Here is a 23,753-nt window from a genome sequence, read left to right as displayed (position 1 = left end):
CGTCATATGACGTCCAGCAGGATATCATGCCGGCGCACAGCGCGGCGAGTGCGGCGTGTCAGTCTGACACCCCGCATCTCCAATCTGTCAGAGGCTTCTTACCACGTGATCAGCTGTGACCAATCACAGCTGATCACAGCGTGAACCAGGAAGTGCCGGTAAACGGAATTCCTCAGTTTGTGATGACAGGGAGAGCCGATCAGAGCCTATCAGTGCCGCCTGTCAGTGCCCATCAGTGCTGCATATCAGTGCCGCCTATTGGTGCCCATCAGTGCTGCATATCAGTGCCGCCTATCAGTGCCCATCAATTCTACATATCAGTGCCTCCTCATCAGTGCCACCTTATCAGTGCCCATCAGTGCCGCCTCATCAGTGCCCATCAGTGCCGCCTCATTAGTGCCCATCAGTGAAGGGAAAAACAAAATTTTATGAAAAAACTAAGAAAAACTTTTTTTTTCAAAAATTTTATCAAAAAATAAAAACCGCAGAGGTGATCAAATACCACTAAAAGAAAGCTCTATTTGTGGGAAGAAAATGATAAAAATTTTGTTTGGGTACAGTGTTGGGTGACCGCGCAATTGTCATTCAAAGTGTGACAGTGCTGAAAGCTGAACATTGTCCTGGGCAGGAAGGGGCGAAAGTGCCTGGTATTGAAGTGGTTAAAGAGTATATGTGAACAGGTGCACAGAGGGATAAGTACTCCATATCCTCAAAACATATATTAAATACCTTCCCACTGAGGCCTCAACACACCAAATACACCAAAATACAGTATATAATATTTACATTCAGAAACACAGTATAAAGTCTAGCATATACTCAATGGCTCCCCCTAGGTTGTAATTCAGAGTTCAACTTATGAGTGTGGCAGCAATGCTTAGGAAATTAGGAAAATGGCAAAAGTTCTTTCACTCTCGATATCTTCAGCTAGCCTGATGTTTAAACTGCAGTATTTGTAATCCACAAAGACAAAGGAAAATAAATGACTGTAGGGCAAAAGATATGCTGAACATGGCTTAACTGAAGAAATATTACCACTTGTAGATTCCTCTTTATATGTGAGTGCAATAACAGTACTGACCTCACAGTGCAGGGGAACAGACAAGGCCCCAAAGTCCAGCTGTATGATGCCTGTGGAAAAGTAGATTCACCTCCGTGGAACTACAAGTCTCACCAGCAGTGTGTAGAAAGAACTCACTCAGCAATACTGTACTTTCTACTGGAATGGGCAGGTGCCCTCTCACCACAATAGACCCCAAGGGCTGTGAGGCTCTTTCCGGATTCCCCTCCTGGTGTCTCCGTCTGGTGAAGATGGCACCGCCGCGCTGTGCTGCAACTTCAGATGGGCTGAAGTGTAGGGGCTTCCAGTTGCTCTGAAGCGCAGGCTGGTTCGCTTGCTAGGATGGCAAGGCTGTACTCCGAGATCCCTCAGAGGCAGTCTCTCACTCCTGGTCACACACAGACCTCCTGCTGACAGGTGTTGAATGGCGTCCAGAGAGGCTGAAAACAGGCTGTGCCTCCCCTTTTATCACTTCTCCCAGCAGGCAGTTCTGTGCACTTTGTATTGTCTGTCATGTAGTTTAGGGCTGATCCAGAGTCACTTCCTCCTCCAAACTACATTTATCACAATACTTTGCTGCATTCCTTCTCAAGGGGTAAGGAAAAATCCTACCAAAGACCAGCAGCCACTAGAGGGAGCCAAACTCATTTGAAACAACAACAAACTGTTCAACTATAATAACTATAGTAGCAAACCCTTGGCTACATAAACATATAACATCCCACAATAGTTTAGTAAGGCTGGATTCACACCTATGCACTTTTGGTGCTTTTTGCATTTTGCAGATTTGCACTACAGTCCATTTACCATGGTTTCCTATGGAACACGTTCTGTAGTGCAAATCGGCAAAATGCAAAAAGCACTAAAACTGCATAGGTGTGAATCCAGCCTAACAAGGTCAAGTGGACACAATATTAATCACATCTCCAAGAACCAAGCAGACAGACAGACACAATAGGTAACTCAATTAACTATGGTGATTCACACCTAGGAGGCACACAATGAGAGAGACACACTTAACAATAAACACACAACATAAACAGTGATCCCACCCCAGCTCAGACTGTCTACCACCAGTCTACAACAGTCTATGAGACAAACTCATACAATGTTCCAGCAGTCTGAAAAGGTGGAATTAATTTATCTTCATAGATTTCTTGAGGGAGAATGTTGATAACTATTTCTGTCCTAAGTGAAGGAGCCTCTCCAACTCAGTCTGTAGGAGGGCCACCATATTTCCTCTGACCATTAACCTGTACAAGATTAATATTACACCTTTCCATCCAGTCTAGAAGGAAAGCTTTATTGTCCTTATTCTGAGAATTAATCCAAGCCTCGCTCTCAGAGTTCATCACGTGGTTGTCCATCATTACAGAATGATCTGCTCTCTCCATGGGATCAGATGCTGAACTAAGCTCTTCACCATGATCTGACCGGGAGAAGCAGACAAAATCCCCAGTCTCCTCCATGGGTCATAATCAGTGGGTAGGAGGCTTGTCCCTAGTCCCCTCTAAAAGCCCCTGTTGGGCTTGTCACAGTTTTCTTTCCTAAATGCGCAAAATATAATTGGATACCAATATTTATAGGTAAAGTTAATCCAGGGAATATTGGATTGCCTCTTCAGGGGATCAGGTAGAACATTTTGGAGCAAATTGGATCATGCTTATTGTTTTTTTTTTTTTTGCCTTCCTCTGGATCAACTGTGGGCATATGACTAAGTATATGGAGGTTTTCAATTTGTGTTTGTGTTTTGTGTGTTTTTTTCTGTGGGTTGAACTGGATGGACTTGTGTATTTTTTTTCTCAACCATATTAACTATGTAACCCACAGATCGGTTGCCCCCATCAGAGTACACCCAAAGATTGGTAGAGTACATCAGAGTGCCCAGTCTACCTGACCAATGTAGAAAATAAATAGATAAATCCGCGCTTCGGACAGTATACGAGCTGCAGCCTCTCCCTAATTAGTTCCCCAAAGGGGTCTAATTGAATAGATATAAAAGGTAGTCTGGGAGAAAAATGGCGCTGCCCTATTATGCAATAGAATATTTAATGGTGGATAAATTGCAGCCTTAGTTCATTAGTGTAAGTACTTGTAGGGGCTGTCCCCTTGATGTGCCTAAATATGGTCAAAACTCGACCAATGACCTTGTATGTGAAAAACCATAAACCAAGTGAGAAACTGAGGGTTAAATTCCTATCACCCCAGTATCAAAGAGTGCTCCATATATTCAAATTAACATAAATGATGTGGGAATGGCAAGTGTTTCTTTAAAAATTAAATAAACTAAGAATTGACCCCAAAGTTCAAAAATATTGTGACACTAAGGCATCCTATAAAGTGCAGTGTAAAAGAGTGTTTCATATATTCAAATTGACAAGAATAATGTGGGAGTGACAAGTGTTTCTTTAAAAATTAAATAAATTCAGAATTAACCCCAGAGTTCAAAGCTATCTCCTGTTTTTAAACGGACAACATATCCTGTGAAGCTTATTACATCTGCTGATATTTTATAATCTTTATTATCTTTATTGAACATCAAATGTATGGTGTAGGAGGTGAAGTCAAAAATGATCACACTACCTTTCATTTTGTTCAGACGGCATCTGTGTTCAACGTTCTTTAGTGGTTTTGTAAGTATGCATGAAATGAGATTTTTTTTCATTGTCTGGGTTTAATTAAACTTAAAGTGATTGTAAAGTCTCTTTTTTTTTTTTTTTTTTTTAAATAACAAACATGTTATACTTACCGCTTACCGCAAAACATACTATTGCAGTGGATTTGCACAGAGCAGCCCAAATCTTCCTCTTCTTGGGTCCCTCTTCTGTGATCCCGGTCCCTCCCACACGTTCAGTGCCCCCACAGCAAGCAAACAGCTTGCTATGGGGGCACCTGAGCCGAGCCACAGCTCCCTGTGTCCATTCAGACATGGAGCCCCACCCCGGCTCTGCCCCCTCTCTTCCCTGATTGGCTAGCTGACTTTGCTTGACATCAGCGGCAGCCAATGGTGTCTCAGCCAATCAGGAGGGAGAATCTCGGACAGCTGAGACACTCGTGGACATCGCTGGACAGACCTCAGGTAAGTATTGGGGGGCTGCTGCACACAGAAGGCTTTTTATCTTAATGCATAGGATGCATTAAGATACAAAACCTTCTGCCTTTACAACCACTTTAAGTGAAGACTGCTCTAAACTGATAACCCGTAAAGGCTTTCAAAGCATTGCCTATGGAAAATTTTGAGTAATGGAGCATCAGTTTTTATTTATTTATTTTAGTTTATTTCCTGTGCAATCTATGTGTCCCATTGGAGAGATTTTCCTTCACTTCCTGTCCCCTGATCAAAACCAAAAGTGAGGGTTTACCAGTGTGTTACTGGGGTCACCAGAACTAGCATCCCCATTGTAAGATTTCTCTTCTATTAGTGTTCTGATGTCAACCCAAAATTAGTGATTTTATTTTAATGTCACTCTTTATGATAACAACAGTAAACAGGACAAGCAATAACAGACAGACAGCAACAAAAACCGACAGGTGTTCTAATCCCTGTCTGCTCTACCCAAAACTAAAGTAAAACTAAACTAAACTAAAGTAAAAAAAAAGTTTTGCCTTTTTAGTTACACCTTAACCACTTGCCCACTGGGTACTTATACCCCCTTTCTAACCAGGTCAATTTTCAGCTTTAAACGCTCTCACACTTTGAATGACCATTACTCTGTCTGTCATGCAACACTGTACCCATATGACATTTTTGTCCTTTTTTTCCACACAAATAGAGCTTTCTTTTGTTGGTATTTAATCACCAAAATACAAAAAAAAGACAGAGAGTGCACTAGGGGCCAGTGTGCTCTGTCTTTTTATTTGTATTTTGCAACTGTATTTTGCAGCTGTCAGTTTCCCACTGGTTGATGGAGCAGCAGAGCACAGTGCTCATCACACTGAGTTAACCCCCAGAAGTTTTTAGAAAATGTGTAAAGAAAATGAAAACGCATTTTTTACATATTTTTATGGGACTGACAGGCGCTGATGAGGATCCACTGATAGGGTGGCACTGGTGGGCACTATTGTGCACTATTGGGCACTGATGAACACTAATAGGGCACTGTAGTGGCACTGATGAGCACTAACAGGGTACTGTAGTGGCACTGATGATCACTGTAGTGGCACCGATGAGCACTCACTGATGGTACCGTAGGACACTGATGAGCACTGATAAGCACTCGCTGATGGCACTGATATGCACTGTAGGGCACTAATAAGCACTCACTGATGTGCACTGATAAGCACTCACTGATGTGCACTGTAGGGCACAGATGAGCACCGTAGTGGCACCGTAGGGGACTGATGAGCACTGTTGTGGCACCGTAGGGCACTGATGAACACCGTAATGGCACCATAGGGCACTGATGAGCACTGTAGTGGCACTGTGGGCCACTGATAAGCACTGTAGTGGCACTGATAAACACTGTAGTGGCGCCGTCAGGCACTGATGAGCACTGTAGTGGCACCGTAGGGCACTGATGAGCACTGTAGTGGCACTGATGAGCACTCATAGATAACACTGTAGGGCAATGATGAGCACTGATAAGCACTCACTGATGGCACTGATGTGCACTGTAGGGCACTGATGTGCACTGATAAGCACTCACTGATGTGCACTGTAGGGCACTGATGTGCACTGATAAGCACTCACTGATGGGCACTGCAGGGTGCTAACGTACACTTTAATGGCACCGTAGGGCACTGATGAGCACTGTAGTGGCACCAATGAGCACTGTAGTGGCACTGATGAGCAATGTAGTGGCATTGATGAGCACTGTAGGGGCACTGTAGGGCACTGATGAGCACTGTTGGAAATGATGGACACTGATGTAGCATTGTTGGCACTGTTTGGGCACTGATAAGCACTGTTTGGGCACTGATGTGGCACTGATGAGTACTGTATGGGCATGGGTTTCTCCTCTGCTCACACCAATTCAGCGTGTGAGGAGAGAGAAACTCTGCAGCAACGAGAGCTGAACCGGCCATGACCCTGGATGGAGCGATCACGTGGTAAAGGGCCACTGTGATTGGCCCTTTACCCCGATCTGTGATGCGCTGCCTTCCGAGGCCAAGCCATCATAGATGTTTCCGGCTGCGCAAGCACGGGAGGCCATCATATGACGGCCTCCCAGAACTAGCCGGCCGCGCTGTAGCCGTGATTCGGCTATAGCACAGTCAGAAAGTGGTTAAAGTGATAGCCTTGTTTTTTTTTTTAAATAACAAACATGTTATACTTACCTGCTCTGTGCAGTGGTTTTGCACAGAGCAACTGGGAGCCTCCTCTTTTTGGGTCCCCAAATGTCCCTGATAGGCAAGTGGATAACGGAACCACCATTAATATTTTCTTGTTGGCAATTTAATTAATGCTAATTAAACGTTAGATCGAACAGTTCTGACATATGTGCTAACCTGTTTTTTCTTCTTTTCTTTTTTAAAGAATGCCTGGAAAAATTCTGTGCTAGCAGATCAGTGGTTAGCCAGTCGCAGAGGCAAGAACCCTGCTCAGGGTGAGCAGAGCTATTCCAGAGCACAGGCACATGAAATTATTCAGCAGCTGAAGAGTAACAGGTGATTGACCTATCATTTGAAACACTCTATTTTTAAAGAGAGAAAAAGCATAAAAATAAAATAGCAAATTGACAATATGTAATGTTTTCATTTTTAGACGAGAATTCATCTGTGGGAAAAATGGCATACAGATTACAACAGAGCATGACATCTCTGATGGTCGAATAAGGTTTCCTCTACCATCAAATGAGGAAAAGATATTTCCTATTTCTATTAAGAACACGTCTAATGAGTCAGTGACCTTTGTCCAGTACAAATGTTTACGTAGGATGGGCATCTTTTCCTTCCATGATGAGTGCAGTGTGTCTGCTTCTAAAACTTTACTGCTGAGTCCAGGTAAGAACGGTGCTATGGTTTGTAAAAGACTCATATAAGGCTTAACCCACTAGATGTAGGAAAGAGTTTGTTAAAATATCTGTAGTGTTTTGCTGGAGCTAAATCCAAACTCTAACCAAAAGTTCTGTGCGACTTCAGGTGAACATGTCTAGATTGCCTTTACTGCAAGCAGATTCTGAGGGTGCTAAGCTAAGCTCGTCTGTGGATACATGTAAGAAAGAAAACCCAGAATTCATTGCAATATGATATTCGTTGAAATATCACATGCACATCACACACAGTATGAGGACAATGAAAGTTAAAGTGTTTCATGCTATAAACAGCACTTACTCAGAACCATACATAAGCGCTGTTTATAATGCGAAACGCGTTAACTTTCATTGTCCCCATACTGTGTGTGATGTGCATGTGATATTTCCAATAAAGACATTGAGGAGTGCAACAAATTCTGGATTTTCTTTTTTACATGTACCAAACTCTAACCAAATCTTGTATTTTCTTGCAGTCTGCTGTTAGGGTTCTTGCACTCACTTTATTGTGGTCACTAAAGCAGGAAATGAGGGGGAAACTTGGCAGTGGGGACTTATCCATACAAAACCTGGCAGACATTCTAGCCCCTCCTTACTTTATTTGCACATCAACTCAATATAATCTTTCACAGTTTATTAGTCTCAAAAAATGTTTGTATTGGAAGCACCCATTCTGTCAACATATGTAAAACTAAGCCATGCTTTATAATTTAATTAATCCTCTCACAACTCTAATGCCCCGTACACACGGTCGGATTTTCTGACGGAAAATGTGTGATAGGACCTTGTTGTCGGAAATTCCGACCGTGTGTAGGCTCCATCACACATTTTCCATCGGATTTTCCGACACACAAAGTTTGAGAGCAGGATATAAAATTTTCCGACAACAAAATCCGTTGTTGGAAAATCTGATCGTGTGTACACAAATCCGACGGACAAAGTGCCACGCATGCTCAGAATAAATAAAGAGATGAAAGCTATTGGCCACTGCCCCGTTTATAGTCCCGACGTATGTGTTTTACGTCACCGCGTTTAGAACGATCGGATTTTCCGACAACTTTGTGTGACCGTGTGTATGCAAGACAAGTTTGAGCCAACATCCGTCAGAAAAAATCCATGGATTTTGTTGTCGGAATATCCGAACAAAGTCCGACCGTGGGGCATAACAAGAATTGAGTATTCTGTATACATTTGCCTTGCCCAAACAGTACAGTCACAAGTCCACCATGTGACGGGCCAAAATATAATATTACATTCTGTGCAGTGATTTTTCCATCATAAAGATAATGCATTCACAGTCATACTGACTTTGTATGATTATATCTGCAAAACAGTGGTAATCTATCCTTCTATGTATGCGTAATTATGCCCAGGGTTTTAAATCAAACTTGCAAATATGTGACTCTTGCAGCAGTGATGACATGACTTGACATTTACTATGTATAAAAAAAAAAACACAATTAGTTTAATAGATTATATCTATAGTCAAAATGTAAAATCATTTTATTTCCACAATACATTAAACATTTTGAAGATCACCACACATTTTACTTTCTTGAATTCTGTGAAACATATTTACTATGCCTTGCAAATAGGCACTGCTGTGCCACACATTTCACAGAGCCTGTCTTCTGAACTACAGAGGAGCTGAGAGGAGGAGTTTCAGGAAGCGGAGTCAGTGCAGGAATCGCTGATTGCAGGCAGTAAGGTACCATGGGATATGTAGTCCTTAGAAATTAAAAGAAAACTAGGGAAGCTGTAAAGCATGCAGGGAATCCAGGAAGTTGTGGGAAGCAATGGCCAGCAGACAGGCAGAACTCACAACATGAAAGGAGGTTTTTCAAGTAACATTATATTGGATTGTCAAAAATAACTATTTGTATTGCGATTATCAATGCTGATGTTATAACATGAAAGTGTATGCTGTGACCACAGAACTCCCTTAATTTTAGAGGAGAAGTACTGTGGAGATAATAAATATTTGATCCCCTGCAGATTTTATAAGTTTGCCCACTTACAAAGAAATAATGGGTCTATAATTTTTATCATAGGTGTATTTTAAATGATAGAGACAGAATATCAAGCAAAAATCCTGAAAAAACATGATACAAATGTTATAAATTGAGTTGCAGTTTAGTGAGTAAAATAAGTATTTGATCCTCCTACCAACCAACAATAATTCTGGCTCCCACAGACTGGCTACAATATGTGCTCATGTGGTACACAGATTATTCCTGTCAATTTAAAAAGGTGCTCCTAACAACTTGTTATGTATATAAAAGACACCTGTCCACAGGATCTCTTTCTTCCATTCAAACCTCACCATTATGGGCCAGACCAAAGAGCTGTCAAAGGATGTCAGTGACACGTTTGTAGACCTGCACAAGGCTGGAATGGGCTACAAGACCATCAGCAAGAAGCTTAGTGAGAAGGAGACAACTGTTGGAGCGATTATTCGCAGATGGAAGAAATTCAAAATAACCATCAATCGCCCTCGGTCTGGAGCACCATGCAAGATTTTGCCTCATGGGGTAAGGATGATCATGAGAAAAGTGAGGAATCAGCCCAGAACTACATGTGAGGAGCTTTTGAATGATCTCAAGGCAGTTGGGACTACAGTCACCAAACAAACCATTGGTATCGCAATACGCCGCCATGGATTGAAATCCTGCAGCACCTGCAAAGTCCCCCCCCTCAAGAAGGCACATGTACAGGCCCGTCTGGATTTTGGCAATGAACATCTAAATGATTCAGAGAAGGATTGGGAGAAAGTTCTGTGGTCAGACCAAAATTGAGCTCTTTGGCATTAATTCGCCTCACAGTGTTTGGAGGAATAAAAATGCTGACTATGACCCGAAGAACACCATCCCTACAGTCAGGCACGGAGGTGGAAACATTATGCTTTAGGGCTGTTTCTCTGCTAAAGGTACAGTCCCACTTTGCTGCATTGAGGGGCCAATGGACGGGGCCATATATTGTAAAATCTTAGATGAGAACCTTCTTCCCTCAGCCAGAACACTGAAGATGGGTCGTGGTTCGGTCCTCCAACATGACAATGACCCAAAACATACCGCCAAGGCAACAAAGGAGTGGCTCAAAAAGAAGCACATTAAGGTCATGGAGTGGCCATTGCCAGTCTCCAGACCTTAATCCTATAGAAAATGTATTGAGCGAGCTGAAACTTCGAGTTGCCAAGCAACAGTCAAGAAATGCTAAGGATTTAATGAAGACCTGTAAAGAAGAGTGGACCAAAATCCCTCCTGAAATTTGTGCAAACCTGGTAACCAACTACAGGACACATCTTACCTCTGTGCTTGCCAACAATGGTTTCTCCATCAAGTACTAAGTCATGTTTTGCTTGGAGATCAAATACTTATTTTACTCACTGAACTGCAACTAAATTTATAACATTTGTATCATGTGTTTTTTCTGGATTTTTGGTTGCTATTCTGTCTCTTTCATTTGAAATACACATTTGGTAAAAATTATAGACCCTTAATTTCTTTGTAAGTGGGCAAACTTACAAAATATGCAGGGGATCAAATAATTATTTTCCCCACTGTATAGCCAAAGCTTTTTTGGCCATGCTTCTCCTATGGATCACAAGAGTGCACTTAGTTCTGCACTCCTGTGACGCATATTCAGCCAACAGCAGGCTAAAGCTTGCTGTCAGAAGACATCAGACCCAGTCCAGGCTCTGCAGGGATCCCGACAATAATTTTGGGATCTGTCCACATGCCTGATCAGCAGCTAGCTCAGCCTATAAGCGCAATGCTAAGAGCCTTAGCCAGCTGCTTCCACCCCTGCACAGCCTGTTGCTCCACTAAGCGATGGAATGGCAAAGTACTGAGTGGTGACAGAGCGTTTGTCAGTTCTCAGTGTAGAGCTGGCGGCGGACAACCACCGCATCTGATCAATGCTGCAGCCATCTAAGAGAATATGTAATTATGTTTTTTTTTTGTTTTGTTTTTTTTTTATTCTCATACGTCTCTTTTTACTGGTGCAGTTTCCCTTTAATTAAAAATATAAAAAAAAATATAACTATGTACAAGAGGTAGAGATAAAAATGTGCAAAATGTTCCTGTTATCTAATGAAATATCAAGATATACATATTAAAAACCTATGTGTTTTTTTTTCTCCTTTCACGACCACCTTTTTCTTTCCATTAAATGCATTAAATTAAATGCAATCAATGTATTGTCTCTCCAAAAGAATAAATACATCAGATTGTGTACGAATGGGAAAAAGGGTGCGTGTGTGTGTTTTTTCTATTAAGTACTTCATTTATAGATCAAGGATAAACTACAGCCTAGCAAAGCTGCATATGTAAATTAAAATTGGTTATTTTAAAGCAAAACTATACTGCATCCAAACCAAAAGAGCTATTTCAATATTTTTTTATTAATCAAAGCAAACTCCCTATCCATCAATGTCCCCTTGCTTTATTTTGCTGAGGAATCACTTTGAAAAACACCCCTAGAATTTCTTTCCATCTTGAGTAACGGCAGATGATTCATGTAGCATTTATTTTCTGGAAATCATCTGTCCTTGGCTCAGGCAGGAGGGTGTGCTTTGCTCCCCTTCTGAATACTCTTGGGATGTATGACATCATTTGCCTAGGCCTTCACACCAGGAAGTAAGGAACAGAAGAAATGTGAAAAACAGACTTTAAAACCAGTAAATGTGATACTTTCCTATCTATTTACTAATGCTAGCAGCATAAGGATTACACATAGTCAATGTTGATTGAAAGAGTGAAGCTTTCCTTTTAACTGCTTGCTGACCGCCACCTGTACATTTACGTCGACACAATGGCACGGACAGGCAAATGGGGTACAGGTACGTGCCTTTAAATGTGCCGCCATGCCATCGCATGCACGCCCGCCGGGAGCTTCGTGAGTGTTGTCGCAGGTCCCGCGGACTCGATGTCTGCAGGGATACCGGCGTTCATCTCACGGAGAGGAAGAACGGGGAAATGCTGATGTAAACAAGCATTTCCCTGTTCTGCCTAGTTACACTGTCACTGATCACAGCTCCCTCTAATCAGGAGCGGTGATCAGTGTTGTGTCACACATAGCCCCTCCCACCACAGTTAAATTACCCCCTAGGACACACTTAACCCCTACAGCGCCACCTAGTGTTAACCCCTTTACTGCCAGTCACATTTACACAGTAATCAATGCATTTTTAATTGCACTGTATAAAGGTGAATGGTCCCAAAATCGCGCCAAAAGTGTCTGATCTGTCCGCCATAATGTTGCAGTCACAATAAAAATCGCTGATCGCCGCCATTACTAGTAAAAAAAAATTATTACCAAAAATGCCATAAAAGTATCCCCTATTTTGTAGGCGCTATAACTTTTGCGCCTACACGCCTATAACGCTTATTGCGATTTTTTTTTTACCAAAACTATGTAGAAGAATACATATCAGTCTAAACTGAGGAAAAAATATGTTTTTTTATATTTTTTTGGGGATGTTTAATGTAGCAAAAAGGAAAAAATAATGCGTTTTTTTCAAAATTGTCCCTATTTTTTTGTTTATAGCGCAAAAAATAAAAACCGCAGAGGTGATTAAATACCACCAAAAGAAAGCTCTATTTGTGGGGAAAAAAAGGACGTCAATTTTGTTTGGGAGCCACGTCGCACGACCGCACAATTGTCAGTTAAAGCGACGCAGTGCCGAATCACAAAAAGTGCTCTGGTCTTTGGCCAGCCAAATGGTCCCGGGCTGAAGTGGTTAAGAAACTGCTCCTTACAAACTATTAGGGACAGAAAGCACAAAGAACTCATTCCTGCAGAAAATGATGGCATCTGGCCTAATGACTATTGCGCCACAGATCCAGAACAAGCATCCTGTAAATGTGTATTTGGTTTGTATCAAGTATGTATTTACTTTTTTTTTTCCTTCATTGCAGGAGCTGTGTATGACATTGAGGTTCGCGCCTTAACTGCTTTCTATGGATATTTTCCTGTAACCCTTGTGTTTGAATTCATGAAAGGAAATGGTGAAACTGGAGATGGTTTTCTTATTGTAAGGTTTATATCTGCTGTGTCTAACAGTAAATTAGCAGAAGATCTGGCTCCAACTTCCAAATATGTTCCTTATCAAAGAGATCTTCTCAAGGAAGTAGAGAGGATAGAGGTGGATGGCATACCACCAAATGGGTCAGTGCCTGATTGAACTTTTCTCATCTTCTGCAAATAGTAGCAAACCTTTATTGCAGCTTACCAGTTCTTAGATGTGGTGGCTGCATCCATTTTTTTTCTTTTTTAGGGTTACTTATATCCGGCCAATAAGTGTGTTGTTTTTCAGCCTAACAAGTTGCCCTGCAAATGTAGCAATTCGAGTGCTGAGACAAACTACCATTGACAAGGGTGCTTATAATGGCCAGCTTTTCTTTATTTTGATAAAATATTTATCTCAAAAGTACCAAACACTGTTGCTGTACCTGCAAAAAGAGTGCATCTAACACTCCCCTTCCCCCAGATTATCAGTGATGTTGTCCAACAGTATCTCTGTTGCGTCTTCTTCCAGAGTGTAGGCACTCTAATTCAGGAGGCGCGTTACTGGCCAGATCAATAGGTGAAAACAGAAGGGGAAAGAGTCAAAAAAAGAAAACTAATGCAACCATCACATCTAAGGATTGGTAAGCTGCAATATAGAACATTTTTGGGTTTAGTACTGCTTTAAGTAAAGAGCTTAAGTATAGACCAATTAACCTAAAACAATAACATTTGTTTTTCATAGATAATAATACCTAATACCACCACAATGCAGGAGCTTATAGTCTGTCTGAATGTAAAATAATGCACCTGGGGAAAAAGAATCCCTTGAAAGAGTACAACATTTGGGGTACAGTGTTGACCAGCACTACAGAGGAAAAAGATTTTGGGGTACTTATTTCAAATGAACTGAGCAAACAAAGTGTGACCAGGCAGTGGAAAAAGCAAAAACAATTCTAGGATGCATCACTAGAGGGGTCACCAGCAGGAGGAAGGAGGTCCTGATCCCCCTATATAGATCTTTAGGCTGGGTTCACACCTAAAACGGCCGCGGATCTCACAGGAACGTTTTTAGGGACTGAAACGGAGCTAAAGACGCACAGCGTTTCTGTGCAAGCAGCTCCGCAGCCTCCCGTCTCCATAGAGAGCCGGTCACATTCTCCTCTCATTTGAACTGGATGCAGGGAAACCCACATCCAATTTGCATAGGTGTGAACCCAGCCTATTTAGAATCTTGTGTCCAGTTCTGGAGACCTCACTTACAAAAAGATATTGATGAGATAGAACGAGTCCTGAGACGGGTAACAAAAATGGTGAAAGGTTTGGGGGATAAAACATATCAAAAGTGACTTCAGGAACTTAATATGTATAGTCTGGAGGAAAGAAGAGAAAGGGGAGACAAGATTGAAACCTTTAAATACATCAAGGGGGTGAATGTGGTTCAGGAGGGCAAGTTTTTCAATATGAAGCCAAAATCAAGAACACGGAGACATGGCTTCAAACTGGAGAAAAGTTCAGAACTAATCTTAGAAAGTATTATTTTACTGAAAGGGTAGTTGATGCTTGGAATAAACTTTCAGCAGAGGTCAACCGTAAATGGCTTCAAACATGCTTGGGACAAACATTGCTTTATACTCCGTCAAAATATTAACGAAAAAATAAAAACAGGCAGACTCGATGGCTACTCTTTTTTTTTTCTGCCATCACTTTTCTATGTTTCTATGTACAGTATGTTCTCTATGCTATCTGAAAACTCGCACAGTGACATACAATTTTACTCCAGAAGTAAATCAATACCACAAAACCTACTGGTATGTTTATAGGGGGAAACCAGGGCACATCCACACAGGTGTGGAAACCACATTCAATCAAAATGGTGTCCCTTACCATGCATTCCCTTTAAGACTGACATTCCCTTTAACACTGATTTTAAATGGTTGAAAGGTGCAGTTAAGGCCCGGTTCCCACTGGTGCGACACTAAAGTTGCACAACTGTCGATGCGACTTTGCCCTGCGACTTCGGTTCGACATCGTTTCGACTTCTATTTGACTTTAACCCTTTTGGGCTGACCGCAGCCTCACGGAAGTGTACTTTTTTCCTTGGGGCCGCATATATGGGTACCTCCCTTTGTGCTGGGAGCACGCCACACAGCACGCTCCCAGCACAGAGACCGGGTCTCGTACTAACAATCGGGACCTGGGACTGTCAGTTCCGGGTCACCTGATTGCCGTGACAGCCTCTGATTGACTATCACAGTGATCAGTCACTGTGCACTTGCCCCCGGGTTTCCTCCCTGTTCTGAATGAAGAGAAAGATACATTGTATCTTCTTTTTGCAGCAGAGGAATTGTAAAGAAACCGACAAAAAAATCTAATAAGTTAAAATGAAAGAATACATTAAAAAATAAAGAAAAAAATAACAAGATCAAGGTCACCAGGGTTATTGTTAGGGTCAAAGGTCATGGTCAGCATATTTTGGGTAGAATTAAAAAAAAACTGAAATTGGTATCAGTGTCAGTTAGAGTCAGTGTCAGTGTGTTTTAGGCAGGATAAAAAAAATGCAAAATGCACACCATTCTTTCTGGGCTGTACTACTGTTACAAACAACAACTAATATACACATACAGTATCTCACAAAAGTGAGTACACCTGTTACATTTTTGTAAATATTTTATTATATCTTTTCATGTGACAACACTGAAGAAATGACACTTTGCTACAATGTAAAGTAGTGAGCGTACAGGTTTTATAACAGTGTAAATTTGCTGTCCCCTCAAAATAACTCAACTCACAGCCATTAATGTCTAAACCGCTGGCAACAAAAGTGTGTAAACCTCTAAGTGAAAATGTCCAAATTGGGCCCAATTAGCCATTTTCCCTCCCCAGTGTCATGGGACTCGTTAGTGTTACAAGGTCTCAGGTGTGAATGGGGAGCAGGTGTGTTAAATTTGGTGTTATCACTCTCACTCTCTCATACTGGTCACTGGAAGTTCAACATGGCACCTCATGGCAAAGAACTCTCTGAGGATCTGAAAAAAAGAATTGTTGCTCTACATAAAGATGGTCTAGGCCAGGGATATGCAATTAGCGGACCTCCAGCTGTTGCAGAACTTTCTCATGCTGGTCACTGGGAAGTTCAGTATGGCACCTCATGGCAAGGAACTCTCTGAGGATCTGAAAAAAAAAGAATTGTTGCTCTACATAAAGATGGCCTAGGCTATAAGAAGATTGCCAATTACCTGAAACTGAGCTGCAGCTCAGTGGCCAAGACCATACAGCAGTTTAACAGGACAGATTCTACTCAGAACATGCCTCGCCATGGTCGACCACAAAAGAGTGCACGTGCTTAGCGTCATATCCAGAGGTTGTCTTTGGGAAATAGACGTATGAGTGCTGCCAGCATTGCTGCAGAGGTTGAAGGCGTAGGGGGGGTCAGCTTGTCAGCGCTCAGACCATACGCCGCACACTGAATCAAATTGGTTTGCATGGCTGTCGTCCCAGAAGGAAGCCTCTTTTAAAGATGATGCACAAGAAATCCCGCAAACAGTTTGCTGAAGACAAGCAGACTAAGGACATGGATTACTGGAACCATGTCCTGTGGTGTGATGAGACCAAGATAAACTTACTTGGTTCAGATGGTGTCAAGCGTGTGTGGCGGCAACTAGGTGAGGAGTACAAAGACAAGTGTGTCTTGCCTACAGTCAAGCATGGTGGTGGGAGTGTCATGGTCTGAGGCTGCATGAGTGCTGCCGGCACTGGGGAGCTACAGTTCATTGAAGGATCCATTATTGTCAATGTACTGTGACATACTGAAGCAGAGCATGATCACCTCTCTTCGGAGACTGAGCCGCAGGGCAGTATTCCAACATGATAATGACCTCAAACACACCTCCAAGATGACCACTGCCTTGCTAAAGAAGCTGAGGGTAAAGGTGATGGACTGGCCAAGCATGTCTCCAGACCTAAACCTTACTGCGCATCTGTGGGGCATCTTCAAACGGAAGGTGGAGGAGCGCAAGGTCTCTAACACTCACCGGCTCGGTGATATTGTCATTGAGGAGTGGAAGTGGACTCCAGTGGCAACCTGTGAAGCTCTGGGAACTCCATGCCCAAGAGGATTAAGGCAGTGCTGGAAAATAATGGTGGCCACACAAAATATTGACAATTTTGGGTGCAAATTGGACATTTTCACTTAGGGGTGTACTCACTTTTGTTGCCAGCGGTTTAGACATTAATGTCTGTGTGCTGAGTTATTTTGAGGGGACAGCAATTTTACACTGTTATACAAGCTGTACACTCACTACTTTACATTGTAGCAAAGTGTAATTTCTTCAGTGTTGTCACATGAAAAGATATAATAAAATATTTACAAAAATGTGAGGGGTGTACTCACTTTTGTGAGATACTGTATGTGGTATCACTTCAATCGTACGGAGCAGGAGAATTCATTTTGGCTTGTTCTTTGGTGGTAAATTATGATAATAGCAAGAATTATACAGCTACATTTAAAATAATTTTTTTTTTACTATTTTGGGCCAGTTTTCCTTTGATAATAAAAATCAGGGGCTATCCATTACCATTTACCACCAAAACAAAGTTATCCACCTGAATACACTAGTTGTGACGATATGTACAGTTTTTTTTTTTTTTTTAATTCAAAACCTTTTTTTTTTTTTTTAATTTACATATACAACATATACGTGCATGTTTCTTTGTGGCAATACAGGAATCATACGTAGGAAAATAGTTATAGCAGTATGTACTAATCACAAAATATAAGTAGACACTATGCAGATACGGTGCCTGTAGATAACAATGTCTGTCCAGAGTCAATGCGGCAATGTAAGTATAGGTGGTTACCGCCTATCCCAAAGGAACTAGGCTGTTAGGCCAGTGTAGGTGTCTGAATCCGCGAGCCACCGGTCCCAAATTTTTTTGTACTTGGCTGGGCACCCCCTGTTTTTATATACAAATTTTTTGTATGACAGGGTGCTGTTCACATCTACCTTCCAGTCAATGAGGCTAGGGGGGGATGGTCTCATCCATTGTTTAGCAAGGGTTTTCCTGGCTGAAAATAAAAATTCATGGAGGAATATCTTTGTGAATCTGTCTGTCTTATCTATGTGGTATTGTTGGGACAGCTGGGAGGCAATATAGTAGCAACTGAGTTCTGGTACGGCCGTACCGCCCAGGTCAGTAGGGTTTTGTAGAATCTGCCAGGCTAACTTATGTCTGGCGTTTACCCAAACAAATGGTTTCAGGAGAGTCTCCATAATCCTAAAATATTTCTAAGGTAGGTAGACCGGGGTGTGCCAAAGGTTATACAGTAATTTGGGTAGCAGTACCATTTTTATTAGGTTAATGCGTCCCCAGACACCGAGCAGTAGGCAAGCCCAGGTTTGTATTTTAGATGTGATTAGAGTAAATAGAGGTTCCACATTGAGACAAATATACTCTGCTGGGATCCTAGATACATGTACGCCCAGGTATTTAATGAGAGACACTCTCTGCAGCGGGAGATGAGCTTGGGCCTCGGGCGGTGGAAAGCCATCCAAGGGTAGGATTTGCGACTTTTCCCAGTTGATTTTAAGCCCAGAGAATGTTCCAAATTGTTCTATCGTTCTTGATGCAGTTTGGAGAGAGGGACCTGAGTCAGCCAAGTATAGCAAGGTGTCATCAGCATACATACTAATTTTTTCAGTTAAGCCACCCACGCCAAGACCTCTTATCTCTGGGTTTTGCCATATGGAGATCGCAAGGGGCTCCGCTGCCAGTGCATATAGTAATGGGGACAGCAGACAGCCCTGCCTCATACCCCACATCAAACTAAACGCCAGGGAGGGCCATCCGTTGGCCACCACCCTAGCCTGTGGGTCCTGATACAGTAATTGAGTCCATTTAATAGTTCTAGGCCAAAATCCGTAACATTCTAAGCATTTCCACAAATATTTCCACTCCACTGAGTCAAATGCTTTAGCTGTATTTAGAATCACCACCACCCGTGAGCCTGCTCCCTTTGTGTAGGGCCTGAAGGTTTATATACAGTCCCCGTAAGTTGAACGACATTTTGCGGCCCGGCATAAAGCCTACCTGGTCCGTACGAATTAGAGAAAGGATAACTTGATTAATACAGTTAGCAAGGACCTTGGCTAGGACTTTAATGTCAACCTGGAGTAGGGAGATAGAGCGGTAGGAGGCGGGCTGTCTGGGGTCCTTGCCTGACTTGCGTATTAGAACTATAATCGCCTCTCTCATAGAGGGAGGTAGCTCAAAGGTCTCAAAAGCGTAATTATAGAGGGCTAGCAATTTAGGTGTAAGTAATTCACTATACTGTAGGTAAAACTCAACTGGTAGGCCATCTGATCCCGGGGATTTGGATCTAGGAAATCCGGCCAGAGCCTCAGTAATTTCATCTGTCGTGAGAGGGGCTTCTAGCATTGTTATTTGGTCTTCCGTGAGATGTGGGAAGGTGATTCCATCTAGAAAGAGATTTACTGAGTCTCCCTCGTCAGGGGTCGTGGACATATACAGTTCCGCAATGAAGTCTCTGAATTTGGCAGTTTCTCTGGGGGTGATCAGTGATCAGCTCACCACCATTCCTATGTAGTGATATTACCACCGGTGGTCTGTCTCCGTTATGTACTAAATATGCTAGCAGTTTGCCCGCGCGTTCACCGCGTTCGAATAATTTTTGTTTGGAGAAGAAGAGCCTCTTCCTAGCCTTCTCATACTGGAGCAGGTTCACCTCTCTGCTTTGCAGTTTAAGTGAGGCAGCAAGTGCTGGCGTTGGGTCACGTGCATATGTCTGTTCAGAGGAGAATAACTCCACCATCGCTTTGTCAATTGCAGCTGCAGAATCAGCCTTCAGCCTGTTAATGTGGGAAATCAGGGTGGAGCAGACATGTATCTTAAAGGTTTCTCACACCACCAGTGGGGAGGCAGATTGATCATTTTCAATAAAGTAGAGTTTCCACTCATTAACAAGCTCGTCATCCTCTAGTAATAGTGATAACCAGAATGGGTTTAGGCGCCAGGAGCGGGATGGTTTAATAATCGGGATGGGGATGGTAATCCAATAAGGACTGCGGTCTGAGAGGAGTCTGGGGCAAAAGGCCGCCTCCTACAGGCGCGGGGCAAGTATATGAGAAATCATAATAAAATCTATGCAGGATAAAGTGTTATGTGTAGATGAAAAGCAGGAGTAGGCTAGGGCATGTGGGTACCTATGACGCCACATGTCAAACAGATTAAAAGTTGACATCAATTTAGAGAATCTGGTTTAATGTGCGTTCCCTGAGGGTGGCGCCCCCACTTTGGTTCTGTGTAGGCTGGGATTCATGATATTATTAAAGTCTCCCAACTAGACTGCCTGTACCGAAGGATAGCGAGACATGTATGCAAACACATCTGTAAGGACCTCAGTACAGAATGGTGGGGGAATATAACATGCCAATAAAGGAAACGGCTCTCCATACAATTTAACATTTAAGAAGCCGTATCTCCCCTGAGACTCAGAAGAGATGTCGCACAGCTCAAAGTGTATTGATTTGGCTATGAGAACTGAGACTCCATGTGCATGGAACGTGTGGGTCAAATGATATGCCCACCCAACCCATGGATGGTGGAAGGCCAGCTGCAGCCTCCCCTCCACTTGCATCTCAACCAGTATCATCACATCAGCGTGTTGTTTCTTGAGAAAGGACAGGGCTGCTGACCTCTTAATCTTATCTCGCAGGCCCCTCACATTCCAAGTAAGGAATTTATAGATGTCATGACAGGTGGTTGGCACAATCAAATAACGGCGGGATGGCATCCTCCACGGCCCCCAAGCGGTTCTCTGCCGTTTTCACCCAGTCACTGAGCTTCTGGAAGTCCTGCCGGAGCAATGGAATGTCTGCCTTAGCTTCCTCTACTTGGGCGATGAGGGAAGTTCTGCAGAATGTTATCGCCTAGAGGAGTCTGTCAGTGTCCCTGGCCAGTTCTCTCTCCTTGTGTGCAGTGCCACCATCTTCCTCAGCGCCGTCCTTTTCTTGATGGCGATACTGTTCTATTTTTGCTACGGCGGACTTCTGTGCCTTTGTTGGGGACATGTCTGTGTAGGGTAGGGGGTCCCTCGGCAGTGCCCTGAGAAGGTTCTGGGCACCACAGGATCCCAGGATTAGCTTGTTACAGGAGTAATGGACAGAGCTCTGTAACTATGCATCCTAATCCATGTCTTGCCAGGCCACGCCCCCCGATATGTACAGTTTTACTAACACATGTCAAAGTTGCAAAATTGAGCTTAGGTATTTGGATTTGTTTTACCCTTAGGTGTGAAGAGGTTAATGTACTGGATCCGACTCTGAGATGAGTGAGACTTGTCCTTTGACCAATCAAAACAATACCTTTTTGGTATTTTTTCCATACCAGACCATTTATCCAACCATGCAGTTCGGCAGGTCAGGAAAGGGGGGTGGATGAGCGAGCGCCCCTCTCCTGAACCATACATGCCCTCAACATGGGGAAGGAGTGCTTTGGGCAGGCAGGACTCTGCCTCCCAACCCCAAAGCACCTTGTCGCCATGTTGATGGGGACAAGGGCCTTTTCCCCACAACCCTGGGCGGTAGTTGTGGGGATCTGTGGGCAGGGGGCTTATTGGCATCTGGAAGCCCTCTTTAACAAGCGGGCCCCCCCCATGTGAATATTACCCATTCACCAAAAAAAGAAACAGTACACGAGTTTTTGACAATTGCTTTATTAAAAAATAAAAAACAATGTCCCCTGATGTAGATCTATCCTCAATCGCTGCCTGCCACACACAAACCTGAAAGAAAAATCCCCCCCCATGTGAATGAGTATGGGGTGTACAGTACCCCTACCCATTCACCAAAAAAGTGAATAAAGACTGTACACAAGTTTTTAACAGTTGCTTTATTAAAAAATAAAAAACAATGTCACCTGATGTAGATCCATCCTCAATCACCTTCCGCCACGCACGGACCTGCAAAAAATAAAAAAACACCTCCAGCCTTGTCAAAGCCTCTCTGCCCACTGATTGCTCCTCCATCTGACATTTCTTAAATAGGTAAGAGGCAGAGTCACCTGATGATGTCAGCGGGCCCCAAAGCACCCCCCCCCATGTTGAGGGCATGTGGCCTGGTATGATTTCCTGACCTGCCATGCTGCATGCTTGGATAGGGAGCTGGTATGGATTTTGGGGGCTATTGGGGGGCTATTGGGGGGCTATTTTTCTGACTTTTCTATTACCGGCATTCTTTTGTTTACATTTCAGTTCTTAGCGGAAAGCCCGCTGACAGCTGAGTCATCGGTTAAGGATGCGGTGGCTGGCTTCCTGGCTCGCTCTTTAACAACCAGCTATTCTTCACACAGAATTATGCCGTGTACACACGATCAGATTTTCCGACAACAAAACCGTGTTTTTTTGTTCGAAAGTTGTTGGCTCAAACTTGTCTTGCATACACACGGTCACACAAATGTTGGTCAAAAATTCCGAATGTGAGAACGTACGAAGAGCCGAGAAAAAGGAAGTTCTATAGCCAGTGCAGCTCCTTCTGCTCGATTCAGAGCATGCGTGAACTTTTGTGCGACAGACTTGTGTACACACAATCGGACTTTCCAACAAGTTTTGTTGGCTGAAAATTTGAGAACCTGCTCTCAAACATTTGTTGGCGGAAATTCCAACAGCAAACGTTCCATGGAGTATACACACGGTCGGACTTTCCGACAACAAGCTCACATCGAACATTTCCCGTTGGAAAATCCGAACATTAGAATCGGTTGCTCATTTTTAGGCAGATCCAAATTTGAATTGTTCCAAAAATTTGGAATCCATTAGAAAATGAAATGAAATGAAATGAAACTAAACGAATTCCAAAAGCAGTCAACAAAATGAAATTAGTAACATAACAAATCTATCTGAAACAAAACAAATGTCTATACCAGATACTTCCAGATATGTCGAGAATGTGACATACTCCCACAATCCAGTGCTTGTGTCTAGCAACCAGCCCCTATGCACAGGTGTTGTTATGATGAAAGAGGTGATGTCACTGCTCCCTCTAAACCCTGACATGGGATATTTTTTGTGCTAGCCGCCACAAAAGGAGTGGCAGGGTAGCACTGTGAAGGTGTAGTTTTACCCCCAATACAGACATCCCAACCCGCAAAAACTAATTTCAGGGAGGTGGCAAACTCATTTCAGGGAGGTGGCGCTCCGTGTGCCGCCCCCCCGCCCACCAGTTTAACACAACTAGAGGATGATCAAGTGATATGGAATCAGTGTACAGTGGGTAGAGCAGTGAGCAGTATACAGGGGAGAATAGGGAGCAGTATATGGGGATGGCAGTGGGCAGTATACAGTGTGGGGGGGGGGGGGCAGTGAGCAGTATATGGGGATGACAATGGGCAGTATACAGTGGGGGGAGCAGTATATGGGGATGACAGTGGGCAGTATAAAGTGGTGGGGGGCATTGAGCAGTATATGGGGATGGCAATGGGCTGTATACAGTGGGGGGATCAGTGAGCAGTATATGGGGAAGACAGTGGGCAGTATACAGTTGGGGGACAGTGAGCAGTATATGAGGATGACAGTGGGCAGTATACAGGGGGGGAGCAGTGAGCAGTATATGAGGATGGCAGTGGGCAGTATACAGCAGGGGGGGAGCAGTGAGCAGTATATGGGGATGGCAGTGGACAGTATACAGTGGGGTGAGTAG

At 43.1% G+C, this 23,753-nt stretch overlaps 1 protein-coding gene across 1 annotated transcript in view; it reads left to right on the top strand.

The window, feature by feature from the left end:
• Positions 1 to 23,753, top strand: part of LOC141128438 (putative helicase MOV-10) — a 156,020-nt gene that overhangs the window by 24,101 nt on the left and 108,166 nt on the right. Inside the window, exons 3-5 of the mRNA XM_073615724.1 lie at positions 6,537 to 6,667; positions 6,765 to 7,003; positions 12,951 to 13,200. Coding sequence (XP_073471825.1) covers positions 6,537 to 6,667; positions 6,765 to 7,003; positions 12,951 to 13,200 — 620 coding nt within the window. The remainder of the gene's footprint in view (positions 1 to 6,536; positions 6,668 to 6,764; positions 7,004 to 12,950; positions 13,201 to 23,753) is intronic.

Source organism: Aquarana catesbeiana, linkage group LG02 (assembly GCF_042186555.1).
Source record: "Aquarana catesbeiana isolate 2022-GZ linkage group LG02, ASM4218655v1, whole genome shotgun sequence".
In the NCBI taxonomy this organism is placed as follows: domain Eukaryota; kingdom Metazoa; phylum Chordata; class Amphibia; order Anura; family Ranidae; genus Aquarana; species Aquarana catesbeiana.
Note: the sequence above shows the minus strand (reverse complement) of the source record. Positions and strands in the feature narration are given on the sequence as shown.